The 20,642-nt window shown below is 35.3% G+C and overlaps 1 protein-coding gene across 1 annotated transcript in view; it reads right to left on the bottom strand.

Annotated features, from left to right (window-relative positions):
• The window catches only part of LOC103505044 (uncharacterized protein CG43867), a 45,073-nt gene extending 31,118 nt beyond the window's left edge, over positions 1–13,955 (bottom strand). The window contains exons 1-6 of the mRNA XM_026820442.1: positions 13,800–13,955; positions 11,022–11,138; positions 4,129–4,389; positions 3,366–3,555; positions 2,150–2,419; positions 1,427–1,660 (exon numbers count right to left, since the gene is read on the bottom strand). Of these exons, the coding sequence (XP_026676243.1) occupies positions 1,427–1,660; positions 2,150–2,419; positions 3,366–3,555; positions 4,129–4,389; positions 11,022–11,132 (1,066 nt within the window). The 5' untranslated portion in view covers positions 11,133–11,138; positions 13,800–13,955. The remainder of the gene's footprint in view (positions 1–1,426; positions 1,661–2,149; positions 2,420–3,365; positions 3,556–4,128; positions 4,390–11,021; positions 11,139–13,799) is intronic.
• Between the last annotated feature and the right edge of the window lie 6,687 nt (positions 13,956–20,642).

Raw genomic sequence — 20,642 nt, 5'->3', positions numbered from 1 at the left:
AGACAATGGTCACAGCTACTTACAACCTTGAATAAGAAGTGTAACAAGACAGTTCTGTTGCGATGTCCCAATCCGCTTGAGACTAATTTCCTTTAGAACTGCTATGCAGGTATTTTCAATTGTGTTACTGAGCAATTGGCAAAAAATTCACTTTTGCAATATTGACTATGTTATTGTGCCATTGTTGTGCTCGTGATAAAAAAATCTAGTGTTAGACGAACCGTGAGCTTGGATTTTTCCTCTCCAAAGTTCTTGTCATCTTAACTCATCTACAATGTTTTTCTCTCCCCAACTACTTTTGGAAATGTATAATGAAACGTGTGTTTATACTTATTTGGTGAAGACTTTTCCAGATTGTTAGCATTCAAAGAGCGTTTACTAAATTTAGACGTGTGTATTTTATAAGAATATTAACTTTATAAAAGTTAAAATTACCTTTGATTACTATCCGGCAAAGCTAATGGAAGAAGTGTAACAAGACAGTTCTGTTGCGATGTCCCAATCCGCTTGAGACTAATTTCCTTTAGAACTGCTATGCAGGTATTTTCAATTATGTTACTGAGCAATTGGCAAAAAATTCACTTTTGCAATATTGACTATGTCATTGTGCCATTGTTGTGTTCAATACTGATTGCTAGCGTCTCTTACTGATTTCGTTTTGACTTTCAGTCTTGGAAAATTGTTTATTTCAACGTCAGTCATAACAAATTAGCTACTTTATTTTTGAATTTCAAGTCATCTCTTCATATTCAGGTATTCATCTCCCTTCTTTTTATAATTGAAACATTTGCCTCAGCTGTACCTTCACCATCAAAATTCAATCCATAAGTAAAATTCAAGCAAAATCAACAGGACATTATTTTCAAAAGCTTTCTCTCCCCACCCGAGACCTAAAGAATAAGGGAGCCATGTTTCTTTTCTTTGAAAAGGGCATAAGCAATTTCCCAAGAGAATAACATCATGACAACTGTTACACCCTGACCCAATTTCTTTTCTCTCCCCACCCGAGACCTAAAGAATAAGGGAGCCATGTTTCTTTTCTTTGAAAAGGGCATAAGCAATTTCCCAAGAGAATAACATTATGACAACTGTTACACCCTGACCCAATTTCTCGGGAGAGTTTCATTATGGGCAGCAAGTAGGTAAGGTTTATCAAAGAGGATTGGATGGATTTCAAATTTTGAAGAATACTTTAAAAATTTTAGAAATAGGTATTCCTTTTTCGTATAACTTTAGGGGTCTTGAGAAAAAAATGCAAAAAAAGATCTGTTTTACGTTCTTTCATATAATTATTATGTGATATGGGCCCATGTTTGTGATGTGGATCTAAAAGTTTATAGCAACTTCCTTCCTCGTCTTTGCTTGCTTCTAAAGCAATTGTTTAATGAACCTCACGAAAGGAACAAATTTTTCATATTCTTTTCACCTTTGGTCGGAGATCCTGAGGAACTTCTCCGAGCCGGGGACACACTGTCGCTTATCGTCTTGTGACTCTTACTCGGGCTTGTGCTCGATATGGAACTATCGGTGTTGTCGCTACTCGATTGGTTTCGAACGCACACCGCGACGTTCGTGTGAAAGGGGTGCTCGACCTCGCCGTCTGAAGAGTCGTCAGACGACTCGCCTGTGAATGGCATCGAGCGGATTTGACTAGCACGACCTGAAATATGAAAGGGGCCAAGAATTAGGGATATTCTGTTAGTTTGGCCAGTGAATAGGAATAACAAAGATTTCAGTTCCAATCATGTAGCCGCACAGTTTTCTTCGTTTCTAAACAACTTTATTGAAACCAGGATCCTTCTGTGAGTTAGATTTACCCGTATTTAAGTTTATATATATACATACATACACTCTACTAGGACGAGATATGCGGTTAAATTTTTCTCTCTCCCTCCCTTCCTATTCTTTAGAAAACTATGGGTAAAAAATTGTATTCCGTTGGAAAATAAACCCGTCATGCTTTAGACAACAACTCAGCTGAAATAAATCTACTCAAGTTCACTATCAACGAAATGAAACCCATAGAAACTTCAAATAAACTAGCGTTTCTATGATATCCATTTTTACACCCAGTTTAAAGTTTCTTCATTGTTCTTGGGCTCCAATTTTCTGCTATGCCTATTAGCATTGTTATCGATGTTATAATTACCTTTAACAATGGTATACACGGGAACATTAATATCACAATATCCTTGGGAAGACGTTACTGTACGATTAACATCATCTTCTTCGTTTCCAGAAGCGACTGAAAGACCTTCGTTGGCAACTTGGTAAATTCTGGACTCCCAGGATGGGAATCTATGTAGAGGGGGAGTGGGGGGCTTTAGATCCGTATCGTCCCACATAAGTTTTTCTCGGGAGGGAGTGTAGATTTCAGCATAATCGTGACCGATATCGGATTCGATCCCCTCGGATTTAGCTGAAAATAAAAATCAACAGAAATTATTTATAGTCCCCTATTTTACTTATTTGCGTTCAATTTAATTGTTCTCTACATTAGTTATTTAGTTCCATGGCTTGGTTGGTCTCTTCAACCGAGCGATTTCGAAAAAATCCAGATGCCTACATGTATCTTGTCATACGCCACTAATAGCATGAATCCTACATTTGATACCAACGCTTAAACTAAGTCTTTGAATGACAAGAAATTAATATGAAATGGCGTTTTTACATAATTTACTTCTGTTTCTATCATAGATGCTTGTGGGCAATATAATACGTATCTACATGTAAGTTTAGTTCACATCTCTCGTGCAAGGTGTGGTACGTTGTAATTATTCTCTATCGAATTAATAAAATTATGTAACTTTAGATGGATGCTTGATATTGGAAACAATATTATGGTTGGGCTAAATGGATTATTTATTGGATGAATGGCTCTAACAGCTCCACCATTAATAGGAATCCGTTGTAAGGCTTCAATTACCATATTTTTATTATTGTTTCAAAACTTTATAGACGCTAATATGACAAGTTTCAGAAAGGACGTACCCAGCTATTCCATATTAGCTCTTAGTTATCTAATTACTTTGCCATTCATGTGCATGAAGGTGTTAACAATCAAAGCGGTTTATCATAATCCAATTATTATTTACAATTATATCTTTTTTTATTTTAATATAAGGTTTTCAAGATGTTAGTTTTAATGGTAGAACCGAACCTAATTTAGTTATTTTATACGTAAAGCCTCATTATTAGGCTCTATTCCAAACTTGGACTGATGGTACCACTAAACATCCCTGTGGGTGAATCTTAAACATATCTTTCTAATCAAGATCTTTTAAAGATTGTTAAATGTTCAGTAATACCAGCCTTAGAATGTCCAAACTCCTCGAAGAAGCCCCAAGTGTCCCTTTTCAACTTACGTCTGATGTGCACCGGGAGAAGTGCAAGATTATCGACAGCTTGCTGCAAGTCATGACTCATCAGGGAACAGGCTGACGTGAGACCATCCGTTGAAACACAGGCAGACAGGTGTCTCCGATGGGTATGACTAGGTCGACCTTTCGACTGGCGGTCTACTTCGGCGTAAATTTGGTCGCAATCGAGCAGTCCCTGTGAACCGAATAGATCATGGGTTAAAGGACTGATATAGGTATTTATTTGTGCAGGCTTTGAGAGAGGGGGGATGGAGAAGAGAGGAAGCAGTGAATAGGGGATTGTGGAGGGGTAGACTAAAATAAGGCAATGCCAACCCCAAATGAATTTGGGATAATCTCAAAGTGAAAGAAGAAGATACCTTTCGACTGGCGGTCTACTTCGGCGTAAATTTGGTCGCAATCGAGCAGTCCCTGTGAACCGAATAGATCATGGGTTAAAGGACTGAGATAGGTATTTATTTGTGCAGGCTTTGAGAGAAGGGGGATGGAGAAGGGAGGAAGCAGTGAATAAGGGAACTGTGGAGGGGTAGACTAAAATAAGGCAATGCCAACCCAAAATGAATTTGGGATAATCTCAAAGTGAAAGAAGAAGATGGTATCTATTTGTTGGCATAAATAAATTTTGTATTTTCCGCCACAGGTTACTTCTCAGGGGATAACAAAAAGCTTTGTGGGGACTGTACCAAATCCAAATGAAATAATCCTATGTGGTTTACCACCACTTTTCCCCCTTTTTTCGCAGACCTACCTTTGAGGAACCGGTGCTGTTTGCGCGCAAAATCGAACTTCTTTTCGGTGACGAGAACTCCGTTACACAAGGTGAATTCCTGTTTGAACTCAGCTGAGCCATATGTCGCCTCAGCAGTTCTAGTTGCTGATTGCACTTGTGGTTTTGCTCTCGCAGGTGCTGATTTTGGGCCTCCAGTTCGCGTAGTTTGTTGGTGACCCATTCCTTGATGCGGGCAGCCTTGGCTTCTACCAGTTTGGCGTCTTGTAACCTCAGGTGACACTGGAAGAAGAATAGGGGAACCGGTGGCGGTGAGAGGGAAAACAGTAAAGGGTTCCAGGCAGATTAATTCAAGAGAACCCTCAGTCCACTCTTACTACTTTTCAGGAGTGCAAAAGATGGACTTATAATGGGATAACATGCAACCATGCAAAAATAATAACCAAGTAACCTCAGGTGACACTGGAAGAAGAATAGGGGAACCGGTGGCGGTGAGAGGGAAAACAGTAAAGGGTTCCAGGCAGATTAATTCAAAGATGGACTTATAATGGGATAACATGCAACCATGCAAAAATAATAACCAATATAGGTATTGATATCTAGAGATTACACTGTTAGTAAATGTTTCAAATAAAAAATTGCCGTAGAAAGAAATTGGTAACAACCAAATTATTATCTGGCTACATTTGTCAAGATCATCATTGTACTTTTATCGTCACAAGTCGGTATTCCGTTTGACACTGTTAGTAAATGTTTCAAATAAAAAATTGCCGTAGAAAGAAATTGGTAACAACCAAATTATTATCTGGCTACATTTGTCAAGATCATTATTGTACTTTTATCGTCACAAGTCGGTATTCCGTTTGACCTTTGATATTTGAAGATATAACAATGCTTGAGTAATGACAAGTCTGGTACTTTAGGACAAAATTAGAGCGACATTTTCCACTGCCTCATTAGCAACCGTACAGAAATTCAACATCTTAGACTGTCTTCATTAGTAAGCTCGTTATAAAAATGTTATTTAACTCTAGCTATTGTCACCTCCATTTTTATCCCTTCTCATTTCCTTTACAGTGTTTTCTTTTCACCTGATGTTGTTGAATTTGCTTTCAAGGACTTTCATTATCTTGGCCTTTCACTGTTCCCTCTTATCTATTTTTCGAAAATAGATAAAATCTAATTTTGTTTTTCGGAATCCAGATAATCCCAAGTTAGACACTGTTCCCTCTTATCTATTTTTCGAAAATAGATAAAATCTAATTTTGTTTTTCGGAATCCAGATAATCCCAAGTTAGACTCAGTACAGAGAGTTATGAGACTCATGAGTAAGCCCTTGCAAGAGTATACCTAACTCAAGGTAGTTAAGAAAGGTAAATTTTGATATCTAGAAGGTTATTGAAGGTCATTCCTTCTATTTTGCTCTCAAAAGTTAGGTAATTTTAGGATTTTTTTAGGTCGACCTCTCTTGGGAAAATTGAGGAGGAAGTCCTGTTACTGTGCAACTTCAATACTTTTCAACTTTCATTGGACTTCCATTCTGAACCTAGCCCTCAATTCTACTCTTAGGTGGCTATTATAAAAGTGTGCATGTTTCTGATACTAAATTGTTTTTTCTAATACCTATGTTCAGATTCAGAGAATAGTTCTCAGTGTTTGTAAAAAGCATGATCAATTCACCGCGCATTGCAATGTTTATTCTTCAGGTAAATCGTTCGGTGTATTTAGAAAGGATTCGATCAACACCCAAGATCACACGGCATAAATTTCTCAATATTTCTCAGTTATTGGAACTTTAACAGCTTGTAATGAAGTTCAATATTGTCACGCCCAGTCGGGATTTATTTTCGTCACACGAGTGCATTTTCAACCAACCCGCTTTTCCGTCCAAGGGGAGGAGAGAGGGTTGTTATAAATCGCTCACGGTTACTTTTTTTTTGCTTACATCTAAATCTAAAACTTCTGACATACGATTTTTTTATATGTAGGTAGGTAGATATATTTTTCATCTGCATTTCAGGTACCTTCCTAAGTATTTAGAACTTTACAATAACTTTCGTATGGGAGTTCTACTCAGAGAGAGAGAGAGAAACAATCAATAATTTATTGATGAGCTGCCCAGCATCTAGGTTGCCACAAATTTACGAATTAGATACTATGGGACATGATTATGTCTTAATCTTCTCACATACGTATTCATAGAGTAGTCATTTTTGGCCTCTTGATGAATAGGTTGTAATCATTTACAAAATGTACCTTTTATGGCTGCTGGTGTCACAGGCGTCTCCACTAATAAGAATCTTCACTAGTTAAATTTTAACGAGATCAGTTCCTTTTAGATCTCCAATAGGTATTTGTTGCCCTATAATTTCAGTTGCCTTACCTTATGACATTTCACTACTTCAGTATTTAAATAGGTAGTTTGATCCGTTAGATTTCTAGCATGAAATAGTTATTGTGAATATAGGACAATAACTTTCGTATGGGAGTAATTAATTTTCCTGATAAATATGTTCTACTCAGAGAGAGAGAAACAATCAATAATTTATTGATGAGCTGCCCAGCATCTGGGTTGCCACAAATTTACGAATTAGATACTATGGGACATGATTATATCTTAATCTTCTCACATACATATTCATAGAGTAGTCATTTTTGGCCTCTTGATGAATAGGTGTCACAGGCGTCTCCACATAAAGAATCTTCACTAGTTAAATTTTAACGAGATTAGTTCCTTTTAGATCTCCAATAGGTATTTGTTGCCCTATAATTTCAGTTGCCTTACCTTATGACACTTCACTACTTCAGTATTTAAATAGGTAGTTTGATCCGTTAGATTTCTAGTTTTCTAGCATGAAATAGTTATTGTGAATATAGGTTATAGTACGTATATAATTTTGTTGGAATTAATTTAAACTTTCATATTGTCATGGGTTTATCTATCATAACTATAAAAGCAAGAACGATAACAACATTATGACTTATGACTCGACAATCTTGACTATCTTGGACACTTAAGTGTGTTGGCAAAGTGGCAGAGCAATAAGAATATTATTTAAATAGGAAACTTCAATACTGTCTCCATGTCTTGATTTAGAAAGGGGAATTTGAATTCCACTGGAGCAAGAAATGAATAAACAAAAAAGTGGCAGAGCAATAAGAATATTATTTAAATAGGAAACTTCAATACTGTCTCCATGTCTTGATTTAGAAAGGGGAATTTGAATTCCACAGGAGCAAAAAATGAATAAACAAAACCTGGAATTTATAAGATGACCGAAATTACTATGACGTGTTTTGCCCAACTCAGACCGTTATAAGGAATTTCAAATTTGAGTAAAAGTGTGAACAATATAATAGATAAGATATTCATGAACCTTGTAATTATTCACCATCCCAAAATACCTGAAGAAGATTACCTCATGCTATTCATACGCGAAAATGTTTCGGTAAAAATACTACATTTATCGCAGAAATCTCAAAACTAGAAAGATTTTGAGATGTGCTTGGTCTGATTTTGACGCGGATTATTATAAAAGGCATTGTACAATCAATATATCTTTAGACTTTTTATAGTTAGAGTTTAGTTTTCACCATCCCAAAATACCTGAAGAAGATTACCTCATGCTATTCATACGCGAAAATGTTTCGGTAAAAATACTACATTTATCGCAGAAGTCTCAAAACTAGAAAGATTTTGAGATGTGCTTGGTCTGATTTTGATGCGGGTTATTATAAAAGGCATTGTACAATCAATATATCTTTAGACTTTTTAGTTAGAGTTTAGTGTGTGAAATGAAACAAAGCAATTCTCCGGTTTCAAATAAATAATATTGCATTGTCAGTGTTTATTTATAGCTATTTCTCGTAATCGTAAACATAAAGTAGCTTAGGCATGTTGGTTCTGTTTTTCAGCGCCAATTTGGAATCCCTCACGTTAGCGGTTCTGCCCAGAACTTTGGACTTCCTATTCAAAGGTCCCAGGATCATATCCCAGGAGTAGTCCAAGTTGTCTGGTTTATCAACCTCGTTGTCTTCGTCATTTTCATTGTTTGGATTCCTGAAAGAAAAAAATTCAAGGTCATCAGAAACTTCTTTAATTGTCTCATTCCTGCTTTTACGTAACTTCTCACATTAACATTTCCCATTGTCATTAGGATTCTTAAAGACTACTCCGACGAATTTCAACCGAAAACACGCAGCTACCTGAGGCATATTTTTTTTACTTTCCTACCCAAAATTGTATTCAAAGTTTAAAGAACCCAACTACTTTTGGAAATGTATAATGAAACGTGTGTTTATACTTATTTGGTGAAGACTTTTCCAGATTGTTAGCATTCAAAGAGCGTGTACTAAATTTAGACGTGTGTATTTTATGAGAATATTAACTTTATAAAAGTTAAAATTACCTTTGATTACTGTCCGGCAAAGCTAATGTGGACGGAAGCTCTCCTCTTTTGGCTGCAACACCTCTGCAGAGGGGAGCAAAGACATATTTCCTGAAATTAGTAGAACACACAATAAAATTATTGAAATATGTCGAAGAAATAATAAAACAATTGGGGGAAAAGTCTATTCTCTAATAAGAGAATAGGGCCCAGAACACTATACTATTTTAAAATATCCCAATATTAAACTATCTACTTGGAAGATCCAACATCTAAAAATGGACTTTTTCTTAGTTTCCATTCTGTCTCCAAGTAGTAAGTATGTATTTCAAGTTTGTATTCATTATTCATGTCAATGTAAATGCAAAAACACAAATTAGTCCGAGCAGCAAAGCCAGATAAAATAATTAATTTTATTTTTATTGAGATGGTCCCGAAGACGAAGTGGAAGAAGAGGAAAATAAAAAACAACAAAATACAAATATGGACCTACATAAACAATGGCTTAATTTTTTCTCTACAAAGTGAGGTCAGTAAGAACGCCTTAATTTGGGCGGTGCAGACTCTATTCAGAATGACATTGTTCGTCACATGATAATAAAATCTAATGGGTCTGGCTGCGAGATCGTGGTCAAATGATCAGAATTGACCTGAGTTCGGAAAACGAGAATATCTTGTTTGATCATCGATCAAATAATGTCTTTTTTCATTAAAAAGAAGAAGAAGAAGAAGAAGAAGAAGAAGAAGAAGAAGAAGAAGAAGAAAAAAACAACTATTACTTTTGAGAAGCTTTCATTTTCAACCATTTTCACTTTTAAAATTGTCTGCAAATACACTTAGGACATGATGGAAGGACAGATGTTACCGATTTCTGTCCGCGCGTCATTTTGCTCAGTTAGGCCACGATGCCAATTTCTTCAAGAGCAGAACAAAATAATTATGCAGACATAATTGTAAAAGATTATTCAGCATGGTTACTTTTATTCCATAACACTACGCTTTCAATTTTTATATCTCTTTGTTTTCTTGAATTTGTCTTTGAATTTGGTCTTGCTTTTTTCCTCGGGTTTTCATTGAAGGAAAGTAATCATTGTGATTTGCTGGACTTGCTCTAATTTTCCGCGGTTACTTATAGAGATTATAGGTAATTATTTTATGAAGGAGAACCAATGCTTCAGGTTGCATTGCTCAGTATTATGAGCCAATACCTTAGATTTGATAAGTTGAAGTTTACTAGGATCTTTTAAAAATGGTTTCTTGAGAGGTGAGATGAAACTAGGGCCTGGAAAAGGATTTGAGGAAAGAAGAGATTTCACAAAATTACAATGTTAGTGGAGATGTCTCTGCTACCATCAAAGTGATAGAACCATGCAGCCTGCATAACTCAGTATAGAGAGTTATGAGACTCATGAGTAAGCCCTTGCAAGAGTATACCTAACTCAAGGTAGTTAAGAAAGGTAAATTTTGATACCTATCTAGAAAGTTATTGAAGGTCCTTCTATTTTGTGGACCTTCTGTGAAGAAAGAAATTCCTTCTATTTTGCTCTCAAAGTTAGGTAATTTTAGGATTTTTTTAGGTCGACCTCTCTTGCAAAAATTGAGGAGGAGGTCCTGTTACTGTGCAACTTCAATACTTTTCAACTTTCATTGGACTTCCATTCTGAACTTAGCCCTCAATTCTACTCTTAGGTGGCTATTATAAAAGTGTGCATGTTTCTGATACTAAATTGTTTTCCTAATACCTATGTTCAGATTCAGAGAATAGTTCTCAGTGTTTGTAAAAAGCATGATCAATTCACCGCGCATTGCAATGTTTATTCTTCAGGTAAATCGTTCGGTGTATTTAGAAAGGGTTCGATCAACACCCAAGATCACACGGCATAAATTTCTCAATATTTCTCAGTTATTGAAACTTTAACAGCTTGTAATGAAGTTCAATATTGTCACGCCCAGTCGGGATTTATTTTCGAATTCCAAACGCCACCATTGATTAAAAAGCGTACAAATATAGGTGTCTTTGCCGAAGAGTACAAATATAGTTCTAAAAATAAAAAAAAATGTTAAAAATAAAATGGAAAATAATGAAAATTAAAACAAAAGTAACATTCGCTCCATCCTTTGTGCTAGTCCAATTGTTACAAACAAAGAAGGAGCTTTTAAAATCTTCCAATGATAAAAAAACAATCACAATTAAAATTGAAACAAATAGTTAGATACCTAATAATAATTATTGAAAAATGAACAATTCATGCATCAGAGAAAATGATCAGGAAAACTCTTGAGCCATAGACCCCACGGTATGACTTTAAAATCTGCCTAGTCAAATATTGTAGGACCATTTTCAAACTGGTGGGCAAGGGGGCTTTTTAGTCTCAAAAACTTATGGGCTCCACTCACTCTCCGACCAACAGACCTAGACCTAGACCTAGGTCTGTCAGACAGTTTGAGCGTGAGTGGTAGATAAAAATTCCAAAGTCCATTTCTACATCTTATCTGTTGAGGACGTTCCAATCCAATTCAACGTACTTGCTCTTCCACTTGTGTTGCCAGCTTGTTTAAGGCTTCCTTTTCTTTTTCTCGTGCATCTTCTGATTGTGATTCATCCGATGTCCAGTCTGGCCTGATTCGATTATCCATATATGTCTGAAAGAACAACGTTTATAAATAGAAACATAATTATGTCTGGAAGTTCAAGAATTATAAATAGAACTATACGTATTTATCTGCAAAACTGCATAAGTATGAGACTGAAAGTACAAGGTTTATAAATAGAAATATGTCTGGATGTAAACAATAGATATGGTATATTATGTGATGCATCACTTGTAGGATGGAATAGAAATAGAAGTAAACTGACTGAATATATTGTGAAGTTCTTCAACCCCGTTGTTTGGATAAAAGAAAATTTATACGTTATTCTTACTGGGATTCAAAATTCCTTCACCTTGCTGTCTGGGGCAATAATGAAAAATGTTTTAAAACAAAATTTAGGAGATTGTAGGTAGGTATCAGGCATTATCAAAACGAAACCGACGTACGAGTATATATATAAAAAAAATCACTTACAACCTGGAGTTGTCACCAAATTGTGGACAAAGGCAACGTCCCATTCCCCTAAAGCACCTAACTGCATTCAAAAGTAACCACAAAAGAAATCAAATTCTTAGCTACAGGTCAGTAACATTAGAAATATCAAGTACGAGTAAGAACGTAATGTTCCCTCGGGAATGTAGGAGAAACATTTTTTCTTAATAAAAAATAAAATAAATAAAAAATGAGTAAAAAAAATGAGAGAGAAAGTTGGGAAACGAAGAAGACCAAAGAGAAAATGGCACAAGAAGAAGAAAATGATGGCGGAAAATACGAAGCGTCGGAACTCAGTATAGAGAGTTATGAGACTCATGAGTAAGCCCTTGCAAGAGTATACCTAACTCAAGGTAGTTAAGAAAGGTAAATTTTGATACCTATCTAGAAAGTTATTGAAGGTCCTTCTATTTTGTGGACCTTCTGTGAAGAAAGAAATTCCTTCTATTTTGCTCTCAAAGTTAGGTAATTTTAGGATTTTTTTAGGTCGACCTCTCTTGCAAAAATTGAGGAGGAGGTCCTGTTACTGTGCAACTTCAATACTTTTCAACTTTCATTGGACTTCCATTCTGAACTTAGCCCTCAATTCTACTCTTAGGTGGCTATTATAAAAGTGTGCATGTTTCTGATACTAAATTGTTTTCCTAATACCTATGTTCAGATTCAGAGAATAGTTCTCAGTGTTTGTAAAAAGCATGATCAATTCACCGCGCATTGCAATGTTTATTCTTCAGGTAAATCGTTCGGTGTATTTAGAAAGGGTTCGATCAACACCCAAGATCACACGGCATAAATTTCTCAATATTTCTCAGTTATTGAAACTTTAACAGCTTGTAATGAAGTTCAATATTGTCACGCCCAGTCGGGATTTATTTTCGAATTCCAAACGCCACCATTGATTAAAAAGCGTACAAATATAGGTGTCTTTGCCGAAGAGTACAAATATAGTTCTAAAAATAACGCGAGTTATCGGCCTGTCCTGCTGCCAAGGCCGGAAAAAAGTCTGATGACTAATAGGTAGGTTTTATACCTACATAAAGCTTCTGGTTTTAGAGCAGGTACTATAAAGTACTCATATAACATATACTATCGCCTCTGGCTCTACAGCTTCTGACCAAGTTGTTCAAGTTTATTCTTCACTTGCATAGGTCAGTAAATTAAAGATGACCTCAAGTGATCTTGTCCAGATATGAGCATTTAATTTGCGTTATAACATCGCACGTAGGTTGTGCATTATTGCACGAGGGACGTGCTACCACCTAATTCATAGTGTGAAATGCTACTGTTTGGCCAGCACTTGTAAGCTTATGATGGCCCCTAAACTGTCAAGTTCTTCAAAACAGAAGAGTCAGAAAATTCAGCATCAAACAAAGAAAGGCAGGTTGTCCAGATATGAGCATTTAATTTGCGTTATAACATCGCACGTAGGTTGTGCATTATTGCACGAGGGACGTGCTACCACCTAATTCACAGTTTGAAATGCTACTGTTTGGCCAGCACTTGTAAGCTTGTGATGGCCCCTAAACTGTCAAGTTCTTCAAAACAGAAGAAGTCAGAAAATTCAGCATCAAACAAAGAAAGGCAGACTATGGAATAGACATTCGTTGTCGGTGGGTACATCCTTGTTATCAAATGGTGGCACAATAATTTTACCAGTTCAAATGCACAAGGGGATTTTTATGATGGAGTGAATTTATTAAGATTTTGGCGAATAAATGAGCTATCATACACTTGAACTACTTGCAGTTATAACTGAAAGTGTTTAAAGATGAATCTTTAAACTGAGCTTTATTATGGACTTCAACACTTGTGTTATGCTCATAAAGAAATATGTATTTTATTGAATTTTGTTTATTTCAAATAGGTCAAGTCTAGGTGAAAATTGAGGTCAGTTATCTCTAAATTTAGTCCTCATAAGTAGGGTAATACCTTTTACTCTTCTCTGAATTAGAAGCATTTACTATTAAAGATAAGGATAAAGGCAGTGAAAATATTTAGAAAACTCTGAAATCATCAGTGTTGTCAACATAATAAATCCCCGAATATGTCAATGTTTTGCTGATTATTTTTAGAAAAATATCTTCGTATTTAGAAATCTTGAAGTCTACTTACTCGATAAGGATTTTTACAATGATGTCTACAATTTCCTTCACAGACACTGCTTTATTCGCTAATTATTCTATGCATGAGTAATATTTCACAGCCTATTCTAATACTTACATGGCAGAGAAATATTTTAGAAATAAGTACGATTTCCGAGAACTTTAACTTTTCTAGAAAATTTCAAATTACTTTCTTAGGTTGAAGAAAATTTACGACTAAAATCAAACTAATTTTAATTTAAAAGAAAAAATAATAATATTGAACTAAAAAAAAAAATATTAATTATAAACTATGGAAGAGATAGTACCTATATGCTAAAAACTAAAACTTAATAATACAAAATATTATTTTTAAAAATGAAAAAAGAACGAGGGGATGTGGAAAAAATCAATGAAATTTTTGAACCCCCCTTTATGTAAGCACATAGGGTTGCTATGACGACAGATATATTACAAGTAGTTAAATCCTGTGTTCAAACAGGGAAGTAAAACATCTATTTTTTGCTCTTTCAAAACGATTCCCATTTTTTAAAAAGTTTCAGGTAACTTTAAGGCCGGATTCACACGAGTGCATTTTCAACCAACCCGCTTTTCCGTCCAAGGGGAGGAGAGAGGGTTGTTATAAATCGCTCACGGTTACTTTTTTTTGCTTACATCTAAATCTAAAACTTCTGACATACGATTTTTTTTATATACAGAACTCTAGCTTTTCGTGATACTGTAGGACCCTGTATACGTAAAACTGACTGGTCCTAAACTTTTTAAGTCCTCATAATTAAATAGACAATAAAACTTCTGTGTGTTTCTTCATTAGATTTCTGGAGGATGCTTTTTCTTCGGACATCCCGAGTACCTGAAGGCTCAAGGACACGGGGTCTTGTCGTGCCATGTGTATTGTGTTTGAATGTGAAATAATGTTCTCGTTTATAATTTGAATTATGTAAGTGATACAGATTTCCTTGTTCTTATTTCCTGTCCTAGAAATGGTATGGTAAACGAACCCCTTGTTTCGAGCTCTCGCCTAATAATTAGGTGGGCGCGGGTTCAAACCTTGCCAAGGCATGGAATTTTATCCCCACTTTTTGGAATATTTGGACTGTCTATTTATTGAACTTTAAAGGTTAGGTGGTAGAGAACACTATAGATACAGGAAACAAGTCATATTGTTTTCGTATACATTTCCTTGTAACTCGTGTACTAGCCGCTCTACATTAGAGTTGTTTTTCATGTACATAATTATTATTTATCTGTGTATGCACATTTTCTATGTACCTATCGGATCATGTTTAGTGTGAGATGAAAAAATAAATAAATTTCTTTATTTTTTCATATATCAATTTCTCAACGATACAAAAATTCATTATTGATCCTGTTTGGCGATTAAACAAGCGATAATTTCGATTCGCAAAGCCACAGCCTACAGCAAACAGGATCAATAAAATTTCAACTTATGAATGGGATTCAATCAAAAATTTAACAGCTTTGAAGACGCTGCGGGGTTATAGATTGTATAGAAGTTCTTCTTTCGAAATGATTACCATTGATAAAACTACTTATAGTCTGTCAGATAATAACATCTCATTCGATAACCTTTCTATTGCAATCATGGCACTATAGCGATCTATTTAACATCCAAAGCAAATACAATAATATTAGCATCTTTGAAACTAGTACGGTGTTTGAATGTGAAATAATGTTCTCGTTTATAATTTGAATTATGTAAGTGATACAGATTTCCTTGTTCTTATTTCCTGTCCTAGAAAGGGTATGGTAAACGAACCCCTTGTTTCGAGCTCTCGCCTAATAATTAGGTGGGCGCGGGTTCAATCCTTGCCAAGGCATGGAATTTTATCCTCACTTTTTGGAATATTTGGACTGTCTATTTATTGAACTTTAAAGGTTAGGTGGTAGAGAACTATAGATACAGGAAACAAGTTATATTGTTTTCGTATACATTTCCTTGTAACTCGTGTACTAGCCGCTCTACATTAGAGTTGTTTTTCATCTATACATAATTATTATATACCTGTGTATGCACATTTTCTATGTACCTATCGGATCATGTTTAGTGTGAGATGAAAAAATAAATAAATTTATTTTATTTATTTTTTCATATATCAATTTCTCAACGATACAAAAATTTATTATTGATCCTGTTTGGCGATTAAACAAGCGATAATTTTGATTCGCAAAGCCACAGCCTACAGCAAACAGGATCAATAAAATTTCAACCTATGAATGGGATTCAATCAAAACTTTAACAGCTTTGAAGACGCTGCAGGGTATAGAAGTTCTTCTTTCGAAATGATTACCATTGATAAAACTACTTATAGTCTGTCAGATAATAACGTCTCATTCGATAACCTTTCTTCTATTGCAATCATGGCAATATAGCGATCTATTTAACATCCAAAGCAAATACAATAATATTAGCATCTTTGAAACTAGTACAATGACAAGCTTACACAATGCTGCATAGGTAATCCGTGTAATTTTTCCAGAAGCGACCAGTAACGACTTTCACTATCACTAGTGATGGGCTGAGATAATGGGTAAAGTTTCCCGAAGGTATTCATCGAGTATACTGTATGTTCGAAACTAAGAACCCTTCAGGAAATCGAGTATCTGAATGAACTTTCCAAGCATTGGGCGAGGGATTTTGGATCCCAAGGGATGATATTGAAGCAAAATTCTACACATCATTGTGCTTCAGAACCCGTGCCAATAGTTGGAAATAGCAGGTTGGAATCGTAATTAGCTCGGGTTCGAGTACCAGCAGTGACATAAAAATTTAGTTCCGTCATGTCGAAAAGGACATTTGTAAAAGCTTTGCTTAAACAAATTTATACCTTTTCTATTGTATTATGCTTGAGAGATTTTTTTCAACCTGAACACATCCTCATCAAGTGGGCACTACCCAAGCTTCCTGAGCCATGCTATGACACAGGCAGTACCACCTCCGCACGGACATGACTCAAGTACCCACATTTTGCTATACTTACCTACAGTTTATTTGTTGAGCTCGAATCTCTAGCACGAACAACATCAGAGTAAATATGCAAATTGAATTGTACCACATTAAAACTGACGCTTTCATTTTTATTTTCGAGCTCTTCGAAACCTGAAATTAGCACAATAAGAGAAATGGTAATTATGGGACACGGAGAGAGAGAGAGAGAGAGAGAGAGAGAGAGAGAGAGAGAGAGAGAGAGAGAGAGAGAGAGAGAGAGAGAGAGGGGGAGTGAGAGAGGAGAGAGAGAGAGAGAGAGAGAGAGAGAGAGAGAGAGAGAGAGAGGGAGAGAGGATGTGACTCAGAGGACAAGGAGATTCTCTTCAGAAGGAGGAGGAGGAGGAGGAGAAGTACATGCTTAACTAAATTATTGTTCTTGGTGTTCAGGCGTCTCCACCAAAAAGATACCCTAGAAATATGAAATACCTATATGATTTTCTTTAGCAGTTTAGGTCACGGTTGAAGTTGGTCCATTTTGAAGTATGTATAATAGTTCCACATTGTTATCCAGCATCTGAGAGTTAGAGATACTCAATAAGGCCGAAACACGTCGAAGGCGTTGCGCTAAACGATTGACTAAAACGGATGCAACGGTTTAAGTCGATTGTAACCGCTCGAAAATCCTACATGAAACTGCCAATGTGTCAAATAACATCAAAAGAGATATTGCCCCCATCAGCATTCTCAGACAGCGTCAATCCTACCCTCTTGTCAATGTACTAATTGCCACTAAGGCAATCATATTCGCTGCAAAACTACATTACCAATATTAGTTCGTTAAATACTAGTTCAATAAACCCATAACTAAATGATTCATTAGATATATTTGAACCTAAGAATCATTTCTTGTCAATTAATCAAATTAGAACCCTGAGGCAGAACTTAAACCAACGCAAAAGTTCTACATACCTACATAAAAAATAAAATCTGAATTTATTTCAAACCTACGGATATGTTTTTTTTTTTTTTTTTGCACAGGAAGAACATCTTGTTTAATGTTTGGTGCCATAGCCCTTCAAATCATTTTTTTGCTTAACTGTAATAAAAATGAAGCAATAAATCACAAACAGGTTGAACTTGAAACGAAAAAAAAAAAGTTCATCATGACCATAACTTGAAAGTCAAGGCTAGAGCATATTCGTTCGTAGAACAAAACATAGGCTTTTGTGCCTATAAAATAATCATAATTTAATTATCTGTTATTTCTGTTGGTTACACATTTTCATCCAAGTAGGTCACAGTATAAACAATGGCTTTTACAGCCGGCGACAAAAGTAGAACAGAATGTACTTTGAGTTGCAAAAAACTTCGATATCAGTTTGAAAATTCAATTAAATTAATTTTCAATAAACTCCCAAGTTTGAAGGTTATAATGCAAGAAAATTCAGAAAGTTTTCTAATTAGCAAGAAAGCAATCCACCTCAATTCATATCTCGTGTCAAACAAGCTCCTTCTCAAGACAATTTGTTTAATTGGTAAATCTGTTCAGTAACGCTTTAACAAATTAAATTTCAACAAATTATTGAAATTAAATTAATAAGATTGAGGAGTTTTTACACCTAATGTGATTGTTCTATTCTATTATAAGATAAGTCAAGAAAACTTAACATGACTTTAGCATTTAATGGTTTTTAAATTACAAGAATGGACTCCTAAGGATCTTGGAAGTAATCAGGAATGATTTTCGATCCTCACAATGACATGGATCTAAAGTTGCATACCACAATTGTACGATTGGCACTCGCCACTAGCTCAGATGTCCTTATCTTTGATGATGAAAGCTTCTGACAGTGTAAAACTACGTACATCTGAATCAGCTTAGCAGCAGTCATTATAACTTTGTGATAATTTCTGATTTCACCTAAATCCCTTGTTAATGCCCCCAGATTCGAGGGAGTAGTAAAATTATAAATAGTGTTACGGTTAAAGTTAAGAAGATCAAACATACTAAGCGAGCAAATTATATGCAGATTTACCGTTTTAGTTTTAGTTTTCAGAAAAAAAAACTCAACTAGGGATGGAACGTATCTTTTATTTTGTCTCATTCATAATATACACTTTATTTTTTATATCATTATTGATATGAATTTATTTTAAAATACAAGTCAATTAAATAAACAAGTTACTGACAACAGAAGATTGAAATGATTCTATACCTACTGAATAGAAAATTAAAGAATTTGACGTATTTACCAGACCATCCCTAGAAGGTTGAGCTTATTTTTATTTTACTCCTTCATCGCAATAATATTTTAAGTAGGAGCATTAAATTCACACAGTTTTATAATGATCCATATCTTCGACAACAGAAGATTGAAATGATTCTATACCTACTGAATAGAAAATTAAAGAATTTGACGTATTTACCAGACCATCCCTAGAAGGTTGAAGTTATTTTTATTTTACTCCTTCATCGCAATAATATTTTAAGTAGGAGCATTAAGTTCACACAGTTTTATAATGATCCATATCTTTCTAAGTACTTTACTTTTATGATTATCGTTTAATGTTGTTAGCATCCTATCCTTACCTATTTCTCAGGAGCACCTACAAATACAGAACCTAGGTACCGCTCTTATTTTATTGATGGAAAAAGGTATCTCACGTATTCTGTTTATGATTTCTAGTTTTATGGTACAAGCTCGCCTTTATTTTAAAATTTTCATGATATCTATATTTCGTATAAGCTAAGTAAAAATACTTCAAGTAGCATTAATACTGGGCATCATCATCCATAGCCCTTCAAATCATTTTTTTGCTTAACTGTAATAAAAATGAAGCAATAAATCACAAACAGGTTGAACTTGAAACGAAAAAAAAAAAGTTCATCATGACCATAACTTGAAAGTCAAGGCTAGAGCATATTCGTTCGTAGAACAAAACATAGGCTTTTGTGCCTATAAAATAATTATAATTTAATTATCTGTTATTTCTGTTGGTTACACATTTTCATCCAAGTAGGTCACAGTAAAATTCCATACCTCGGCTGGGATCGAACCCACGCCCTCCTGATTACCAGGCGAGCGTCTTGACTACTACGCCACCGAGGCAGGTTTCTGGGCTTCCAAAGAGTTTTCCCTCTATTCTTCCAAAACCGTGAGATAGGATGTCATCTCTACCTTAAAGACACGGTAAGTAGCGATCTTCTCTTCAACTGGAAAATCCTAACAGAGAAGATATTATAGCTAATGATTCTACAAATCCTGTTCACCTGTTCAGTAAAATCCGATTAATCCTGTAATCCCTGAACCTGCCTTTGAAAGTGCTAAACCTTTCTGTGAAAGAGGTCGCTTATAATGTCCGTAAGCAATATTAAATACGGTGGAAAAAAATAATTTTAAAGGAAATTAAAGCTCCAAAGGGATAGGCGCTTCCGGGAAATATCGAAACGAAAGCATGACGTTTTCCATGAAATGGATTTCAGAGGGATTTGTGATGTGAGTCTGAAAATGGGTCATGTTTGTCTGGCCTTATTACAAACTAGTGGTTGACCCGTCCTTTGTACGGGACCACCACACACACGCACACCACTAGACGCACATACATACAGACAGAAATTTTTCTAATGTGTTTTTTGGAATCAGGGATGCATAAGGAGTAAGAATAACTAAAAATTTCACGATTCTAAGCAATGTACAGACAAATCTACAATTTTATATAGATTAAATTGATTTTTTTCTTTTCAAATTAAATGGATTTTTTGTACTTTTGCAAATAAATCTCTTCGTCAGTCCGGTCAGTCGTCTAATGTATTTCCAGGGAGCAACATGCTCATGATGCTTCAGCAATAATTGTCGCTTTGGATGGCTAAAGAAATTTTCTAAACCAAGTACTGATGCGAACGAGGAATGAGACCTCGATCGGGGATGCATAAGGAGTAAGAATAACTAAAAATTTCACGATTCTAAGCAATGTACAGACAAATCTACAATTTTATATAGATTAAATGGA

The sequence above is a fragment of the Diaphorina citri genome, unplaced genomic scaffold (genome assembly GCF_000475195.1).
Source record: "Diaphorina citri unplaced genomic scaffold, Diaci psyllid genome assembly version 1.1 scaffold147, whole genome shotgun sequence".
Taxonomy (NCBI): domain Eukaryota; kingdom Metazoa; phylum Arthropoda; class Insecta; order Hemiptera; family Psyllidae; genus Diaphorina; species Diaphorina citri.
The sequence above is the reverse complement of the archived record's forward strand: the minus strand, read 5'-3'. Positions and strand labels throughout refer to the sequence as shown.